This window comes from Paralichthys olivaceus, chromosome 5 (assembly GCF_024713975.1).
Source record: "Paralichthys olivaceus isolate ysfri-2021 chromosome 5, ASM2471397v2, whole genome shotgun sequence".
Lineage (NCBI taxonomy): Eukaryota > Metazoa > Chordata > Actinopteri > Pleuronectiformes > Paralichthyidae > Paralichthys > Paralichthys olivaceus.
This window is the reverse complement of record NC_091097.1, coordinates 13,829,639-13,838,363: the sequence shown is the minus strand read 5'-3', so window position 1 is coordinate 13,838,363 and position 8,725 is coordinate 13,829,639. Positions and strand designations below refer to the sequence as shown.

At 44.2% G+C, this 8,725-nt stretch overlaps 1 protein-coding gene across 2 annotated transcripts; it reads left to right on the top strand.

Annotated features, from left to right (window-relative positions):
* Positions 1-233: 233 nt before the first annotated feature.
* Positions 234-8,446, top strand: LOC109638672 (centriolar coiled-coil protein of 110 kDa). 2 transcript variants are annotated; one of them, XM_020101762.2, is made up of 14 exons: positions 234-406; positions 987-1,185; positions 1,889-2,017; positions 2,507-3,674; positions 3,801-3,922; positions 4,179-4,356; positions 5,003-5,112; positions 5,564-5,680; positions 6,121-6,222; positions 6,307-6,423; positions 6,741-6,814; positions 6,901-6,966; positions 7,477-7,536; positions 7,783-8,446. In XM_020101762.2, exons 2-14 carry the CDS (start codon positions 1,021-1,023, stop codon positions 7,856-7,858), a joined length of 2,484 nt encoding a protein of 827 aa, XP_019957321.2. In that variant the 5' UTR covers positions 234-406; positions 987-1,020; the 3' UTR covers positions 7,859-8,446. The 2 variants fall into 2 exon arrangements, with proteins under 2 accessions (XP_019957321.2, XP_019957322.2); XM_020101763.2 differs by having other exon boundaries at positions 266-406; positions 1,014-1,185.
* Positions 8,447-8,725: the final 279 nt, after the last annotated feature.

The window sequence follows — 8,725 nt, the reverse complement described above, 5'->3', positions numbered from 1 at the left end:
CTACGATCTACAATCCATAATCCAAAATCCACAATCCACAGGCCTCAGTTTGCAAACTATAAAGAACAAGGAATGAATTCCTTAACGTGTAAAGATGAGATATTGATGTGATGAAGAGGAGGAGAGTGAAGCTCCGCGTCTCCCTCGACAACCTCGGTAAGAGCTGGACCAACGCAGAGCTGAGCCAGCTCTCGACGCAACGTGGACCGTTGCTAGGTGGCGCTGTTGGGGCCCGGAAGAGTTGAGGAAGAGGACGATGATATCGGTGGCAGCGATGATGTGCAGCTCGAGGGTGAGAGGAGGAACGTGGGGTCCACTTTGCGGTCGTCGTCTTTCTTGCGACACGCGTCAACGTGTAACCGTCGGCTGAAAGGCAAACAGGAGACATCTGCTTTTATTTGTGAAGGTAAGAGAATGACAGGGAGTCCTCGCGACGGGCTTGTCAGCTGTCTCTATGAATCAGATCTAAAACCTCTTTTCTGGTTTATAAAAATCGAGCGTTTCTTGTGTCACACCTTCAAATCTGCCGGCTGTGATCACTGGGAATACAACGTGGAGCTGGCTGAATGAACCCCTCAGCAGGGGGGGGGGGGGGGGGGGGGGGTCTTAGTCTGTAAATGATAAATGTTCAAAGCTTTTCTTTTAATCCCATCCGCACATCCAACGACCCGTGTTTCACTGCCTCCCTGTGCAGCGTCATTTTCCGGTCTTCAGAAATAGAAACAGCATTGATTAGACTTCATGACACACTGAATGGAAAGTCAGTCCCCGCCTCTGTGTGATAGAAAGGAATGGCAGGAATGTGATGAGTGTGATAAAAAAAAAAAAAGAACACTAAGAGCAGACAGAGCCTCTTTTGTTGGAGCCCATGTGTCTTGCTCTTCCACTCATGATCCCAGATGCTTCCCAGAAGAGATCCACACCCAGTGCAGCCTGGAAGCTTCTCTCCGCTGACATCTAACCCCACACTCTGTTTGATTTAACAGGCTACATGGTGTGTGTTCCCCTCTCAGAGTGTGGATGTGTGGGGGTCCAGAGATGGAAAGCTACGAGGAGTTCTGCCTGCGGAGTTTGGCCACACTGCAGGAGAAGGGCCAATTCAAGAAGGTGACATGTGAGACGCCGTGTTCCCTCAAGGCTCTTTCCGTCATCCGCTTCTATGGAAGAGCTGTGCTTTCGCCACTGGTAAGGAGGAAATAAAGAAGGCATGAGAACTAAGCTAAAGTAGACAGAAGCCACGGCATATGAGTGTTTTGAAGAGGGTTGCAGATGTTATGATATCCAGACCAAGTCGTTTGCCATCACACAATTGTCTCTGCTGTGTAGTAGCACAATGTTTGTTTGGTTTCCCTGGAGAATATGTGTCACTCTCTATCTGCCGCATAGCAACAGGAAGAATTGTATTTTTCAGGGGCCGTAAAAATGAAAAGAACAATCATGGTGCATTCTGCAGATGCTCGCACAGATACTCACACATACGATTAAATTAAAGGTAGCATTCCATTCTTTGTGAGGCCTCCATAAGCAGTTGGCATCAGAAAGACGGGAGATAATTCATGACGAGAAACATCATGGCCGTTTGATGTCAGTCAGGTGAATCCTATCTGCTGGTGACTGCTGAGAAAATTAGTCTTCAGGAACAGCCGGATAGTGGAGACCAGTGGAAGATGTTTTCTCCCACTCAAACAAAGGAGACACAAAATGGAATAAACGTTGATTGTGATTTGAGTTGTGGAAAGTAAATCACAAACGTCCCTCATTAAATACATGTTGTCTAATGCAAACCACTTGTGTCCTGCAGTGTGATGATAATGCTCGAGTCTGTGAAGAGGGAAACTGTATCAGTTGTAGCCCAAGATTCACACGTGTGTGTATTGTCTTTTTCCAGCTGAGTGCAGAGCAGCGTACCATGATGTGTGGCCACAGAGAACGAGCGGTCCAGCGGGAGATGGACAGGCAGAACCAGCAGAGGAACGAGCTGTTGGCCCGAGTTCAGGACATACTGGGTCAGGCTCAGGTCAGTAGCACAACATGGTAGCAGGCCTGGTTGTGGTCTGATGAGGGGAATCCAGTAAGTTATGGAGCCTTATAATGTGCTGAATTTGAAATGTTCAGATATGAAATAGGTCTGTGTGTCAGTCGCACAATACAGCACAAAACTGTCTTTCCTGCAATCTCCAGTGACATTTGCCGACTTGAATATCTAGGTTGTCTGACTCAACATCAGGCTGTGCTGTTTTAATGATGGCCGAGTTTTGTCAACTCAACATCCAAAGCAATATTATTCATTTGCAAATCTGCTCCAATCATTAAACTTATATACAAGCAGTGGATTATCTGATACTTTCTCCTTTTAATTCTTTGTGTGTCAGTGTGATAAATAAATTGTTTAAACCAATATCCGTTTGACGAAATAGTTCAAGTAAAACTGTCAGCAGGTCATTGTTGATATATATTTTCAATGTTGTTTACTGATTCGTCATCGTAACTTGTTATTTCTGCACAGACACATAAAGCACAGAGTGAAGAGGATGACAAGCTGCCAGTTTCTAAATCTGCGACAGTCAGTGGATACACTCTGGTCACTGACTCACCTGGACTTCCCAGAGAGCCTGAATTTGGGCTTCAGACAAATGATCAGCTTCCAACTCCATTTTCTGAGAGCCCCACCCTCAGTGGCTGCAATACAGTGCAGGAAGTGAAGGTGATGAGTGAAGAGAAGAGTGAGGAGGAAGAGGAGGATGATGAGGATATTAGTTTGGATAGCCTTCTTAAGAAATCAAGAGAGTATGTGAAGAGAGAGCAGAGTCAGCCGGGGTCAGAAGTTGTCCACACAGTCACCCGGACTCCTACGTCTGAGACCGTCCCTGTCAAGGAGATTAGGAGCTCTAGTCCAACTAGGGACAAGAGCGTTGAGTTTGGATTCAGTCTGCATCATAGCCTTATTAGCACACCTCAGACCCTGATCCAGCATCAAAGTCTATATGACCCCAGTTTCCAAAGGTCTGGTTGCCTCTCACCTAGTCTACCTGACCGGTATGCCCATCTCCCCAGTCTAGAGTCCAGCATTAGTCCCTGTGCCCGGAGGCGTAGACCACGCCCAGTCTCTACAGGCAACATCCATATTTCATTTCCCATTGGCCCAGCAGACCTTATCCCCCGTGGCCCTGGAAGGCCAGGGGAAGGTGCTAGCATGGCAGATTGGGGAGAAGCTCTTGCAGGGGCCACAAAGTCTTCCGAACACCGGGGCTTGGTGGGGAATGAAGGCGGGAGCAGGAGCGGCAATCGTCAATCCAGTCATTGTGGTAGCAGTCCAGTGCAAGAGGCCTGTAGCCCTGTAACCCCCTCAACGCCCAGCCCAATGGGACACCGTGATCCTCCAACTACAAGCTTCCGGCGGCGCTGCCACACCCTGGATAGCCAGCACATAGACCACTGCCAGGAAAGGATCCCTCGTTTCATGGCAGGAGTATCTTGGTTGGCTCCCAGTCGGCGCACCCCTGCAGCCGCCTTAAACCAGTCGTATGACGTAGAGAATCCTTCACCAAATCTGCTGAGGCCCCATGTGTCTCCTGATATGACTCATGTCACACTCAGGATGGAGCCCGATGATCCTCAGGGGCCAAACCATGGACGGATCAGAAATGCACCTGAAGCACATGCCGGCAAGACAGGTGAATCTCTCTCCCATTGTTATTACTACAATCTACGGAGATAACTGTCTTAGCCACGTTTTCTCCCGCTACAGCTTTAAGGTTAAACACTGTTTTATTCATGTTTGTGTGTTTGTACGCCAACAGAGGAGACCCAGAGGCGGACGCAGGCTCTAGAGGACATGCAAAGACGTCTGGAGGAGGAGCACGCTTTGCAGATGTCGATGCTCCTGGCTGAGCAGGAGGAAGAGCAACAGTGCCTCCGAATGGTGAGCAGATGGAATCACACAAGATTTATTCTACATAGTACAAGACTCCAACATTTTTGTTCATTTAATTATCTTTTGTTAACAGATCGCCAAAAAAGTAAAAAAAAAAATACTTCATTGTCCTGTTGCATGTGTGTTGTCTTTTTTGGAGTTGCAAACATGAATAGAATGAGAGTAATGATGTGTCTTTGTGTGTGTGTTTATGTGTGTGTATATGTGTGTGTGTGTACACCGTAATGCACTTACATGTGTTCAGGAGCTTGAGGAGACAGGGAGAAGCCTGAAGGAGCAGGGGTGTGTGCGGCCTCTGGGTGGAGATGGTTATGGGTGGCATCGTAGGTCCGTGAGTGACAGCTGTCCTGTTGTGAGCCCCTCTTGCCCGGGTCTCAGCCTTGCTCACACACCATCTGAGAGATCACCTGGACACAGCAGAGGTACAACCATGCTCACAGTAGTGACAAAAGATATGTAGTGGAGTAACGCAGCTCATCAACACACGCCAGAGGTTTTTCTCTCGTAACCTAAACAAGATAAAACTATCATTTTGTAGGCCTCTAACCTCATTAGAGCTATAGATATACAATACTAACAAATCACTGTCCCACTCTAAGGAGCAAAGGATGGGAGTCATGCTTATACAGTAGTTATATATCCTGCTTACGGATATGGTAGTTTTCGTTTTGATCGTCAGTAGTTATATACAGTAGATGTAACAAGAGACAATCAGTCACATACAATTTCAATTAAGAATGAATGAACCTAACCCCAGTCTCCATGTCTTTGGACTGCGGGAAGAAGCTGGTGTCCCCAAGCAGACAGTGGGAAGAAGATGCAAACTCCACACAGAAAGACCCCGGCCTGAACTGGGATTCAGATCTTGCTGTGTTGTGACAGTACAACTGCACGCCATGCCGCCCTTTGGATAAGATTACACAAAAACATTTATTTGGATTCTTCGCTGCAGGACTGCCACATTCTGAGCAAAACAGCAGGATTTGCAAAATTAGCCTGGACAGTTTGCATTGTACAAGTTAGAAGTGTGTGTTTAAATTTATATGATCTGTTTGTTACTCTCCACAGGTTTTCCCAATCCTGTTAGTCCCAGTGTGTGCACTCCCTCTGCCCAGCCTCCAATTTACCTGTGGGGGCCCACTTGGGCGGCTAGCAAACCTCGAGCAAGGCTAAGTCTGGTGGGTATGTCTTGCAGACTTGAGGAGGTGCACTAAAACAGGACTTCTGATCTGATATTTCTCTGCAAGTGAGCTGCAAAACACTGATGACCAGTCAGCCTATGATAAAATGCAAATGTCCTCAAAACAAGTATAGTACACTATCATAATCCATATTCCTTTGTTTTACATCATCGTATACATGTTGCTATGAACTGTGGGTAATATTCCAAACAAAGTGAGGTGAAGTCGGCATCCTAAGTCCACTTGTAGCCCCTGCTGGACTTGATAAATTGTGAATTTGGATAGCTGCATGTACCTGTGGACGTCCCCCGGGAAGAAACCTCTGTTAGTCTGCAAGCTCAGTGAAGTCTGTATATGTATATATTTAATGGATTGACCTTTATTTTTCAAACCTTCTCAGTGGTCCTGTCTTCACATCCCCATCCACTTGCATCCTTGTGATTTGCAGATTCTGACAGCAGAGCAGCAGATGGCATTCTGTCGAATTGGTGCTATCACTCGAGGCTTCCTCACTCGCAGATTGCTCAGGACAGAAAAGGTCAAACACCTGCGCCAGACCATCGTGGTAAGTTTACACACACATGCAAAAGTGGGCGGTTGTGGCCCAAGAGCAGGTCGCACACTAACCAGAAGGTCAGTGATACAGTCCACGGCTCCTCTGTTCATGTGCAGAAATGTCGTTGAACCCCAATTTGCTCCTGGCGGCTGTGCCAGCAGTGTTTTAGTGATGTGTAATAAAGAAAGTGTTGCACATACATTCATTATTTGAATATGTGTGAATGGCTGAATGGCAAAAACTGTGCTGTAAAGTGCTTTGAGTGGTCATCAAGACAAGAGAAGTGCAATATAAATGCAGACCATTCACACAAAACAAAACATGCTCAAAACCTTTACAACAACTCCAAAGCACCAATGTTAGTATAATAAAAGTCATATAAAAATCATGTTTGTGACTTGATAAAACAAAACACGTTTATGAATGTGTACTGTATAACTGTTCAACAGGATACACAGGAGTTCATCCGTTCATTCAAAACTGAAGCCCCACAAAAGAAATGCACCTTCTCAGCACAAGATCTCTCCCTGCAGGAGAGAGTTAGAGCGCAGGTATGAATGTGTACTTACTTTCTTTAGACAGCAGAGGTCAATCTTTCCTTTTGTTTATATGCATATATATGTTTTGCCCCTCAGTTACGTGCAGCCCAATATGATATCCATGACATCTTCTTTGAAATGCCTCTGGGAGATCGATTAGCATTGCTGCAGCAGGACAGGGAGCTCCGTGCAGAGAGGAAACTTCGAGACCTGGTAACTAAAAAAAAACTGGCCAATCATCATATTGTTATGTATGTTGATTCTTTTGTCTCTCAGTAAGAACTTAAAAACATGTTTGTACTAAAGCAGGTTTGTTTGTAGGTGGGGGGTTGTTTCGTAGCTTGTCGTGCATTTCTTTTCTGGTCAGTTCTTTGTGCCCGTGTGCCTCGTCTTGTTTTGTTTCCATTCAGCATCAATACAATCTGTGTAACGTTTAAGCCAGACATCCATGCCTTTTTCAAACAACCTTTCAAACGCTTTGTTTTATGCCAGTAAATAAACGGTAATTCCTGATTGTTGGGAACCTACAGGAAAAAACAAAGTGCCCCAAAGAAAGAGCGGTTCTGTCTGCTGCCACACAGAGGTCTCTGGACAGGAAAAATAGGTAATATGGGAAAGAGAAACACATCCTTCCATAGTATATTGGTTTCAGTGGTCGGCTGTATTTCTATTTCTTATTATTTCTTTCAGGGTTGGTGAATCCCCAGCACAGTCGAGGAAGATGCAGCAGAAACCAAAGAGCCCCACTACCAACAGGTGCTAACACAGCTTTGACTTCGTGCTCAATATGTTCTTGTTTATTGTCCCCAGAAAATCCGTTCTCCAAATATAGCCTTGAGTTTTTATGGCTGCCTGGTTGTCCGTCACATTTTTACATTTTTGTGAAAACAAAATCTCAACAACTAGTTTGACTTGAGGATGAATTGAACAGACTTTGGTGGCTCAAGGTCACTGTGACTTCACAAACCACATTTCACATTTTTTTGCCTTGTGAAAGAGATATTTCAGGAACACCTCCAGCCAAACCTTTCATATTTAGTACAAATGTTTACTTGGATGTTTACTTGAACTGATTAGAATTTGGTGGCCAAAGGTCAGGGTCACTGTGACATTACAACGCAAGTTTTTGGTCGTGTGAATGCAACATCTCAGAAACACGTGCTGTGAACTCAAATTATACCAGAAAAAAACTTATGTAGCCTAAAACTGCACTGGTTGGCAGAATCATACAATTGCAGGCTGGTAATCATGGTTTTTCTTCCCCAGAGTCCTGAAGCCGAGCCAATGCCAAAATTCTTCTGCCCCAGGCCAGCTGAACCGTCAGGGGTGAGTTTGTGTTTCACAATGCCTCACTTTTAACTGTATCTTATAATTACAAATTGCCTTGTCTTCCTATCACACTGCACTACTGAGTAAATGCTTTTCAGGTTGCTCCTGATTTACAATGCTAATGCTCATGACAGAGGCTATGCACACCAGTCACGTTCTGTTGATTTAGATAAAATGAACTGTAATTCAAACAATTCACTCAACAATTCAAACAATCAGAACATGTCGGCTGTTTCCTCACAGGAGCTGGTACAGAAAGACCCCGGAGGAGAGAGTAAAGCGCTCTGACAGCCTAAAGAAGCAGCACTCTCTTGGTTAACTGGTGACTCTTTTCGCAACACTGGAACTCCAGCAAGCACTGCTTACAGTATGATGGTCTTTCATCTACCTTCTGAGATTCAAATGATTGTATACGCTATCACAATGCCATTGCTGTAACTGTTGTAGCTATCGTTTTTAGTGCCAACAACTGATTGTCAAAGACAAGACATGTGTAGCTGGAGTAATCAATGACAAGGTAGGCACAGTTTACATTTTTTTAAAGAAAAAGATAACTCCTGTATTTGTGCTTAAATACAATCCTGAACAAGGTCAGAGTTGAAGGGAAATATATTCAAACAATTTATCTGTGCCTATAAGACCTATGCCTTTGCTATATGTAATATTTTGGCATGCTGATATTTACCATTTGTGTTCATAAACATCTAGTGCTTATAGCTGTTAGCGAATTTACAACCACCAGGTTCATGCTGACACTCACTAATGTGATTTAAGTGTGTATAATGTCTATACATATTTTGCTCAAGGGCTTTGAAAACCAATTTGTGCTTTGTTTCTTTATTTAATGGTGCTGAGTTTGCTGTAATTTCACCTTTATCAATGCCTAATAAAAAGATGTTTAAATGTATTTGTTTACACACTGGCAAACTGTTACATTAATGTTCCTTAGCATAGCAGCACATATTCTGTGTTTTCTTTTTTTTTTGCTACAGATGTAGAAATTATATATATTTTTTCCTCTTTATTTCCCATCAAAGAAATCGGAGAAATGAGGGTTTGACATATTATACAAGGACATTAATGTGAACATATTATCACAACACATCTTAATCGGTACGCTATCTTGTTCACTGCAATACCACATCAACTGCAGTGACACGCTCGCCTTTTTTATTTTGATTTAAAG

Excerpts from the sequence above, each read along its gene's own strand:
- LOC109638672 (XM_020101762.2), top strand. The coding sequence starts at position 1,021 with ATGTGTGGGGGTCCAGAGATGGAAAGCTACGAGGAGTTCTGCCTGCGG. Across the intron at positions 5,113-5,563 it reads CTCGAGCAAGGCTAAGTCTG|ATTCTGACAGCAGAGCAGCA; the intron begins GTGGGTATGTCT and ends TGTGATTTGCAG. Across the intron at positions 6,815-6,900 it reads TCTCTGGACAGGAAAAATAG|GGTTGGTGAATCCCCAGCAC; the intron begins GTAATATGGGAA and ends TATTTCTTTCAG.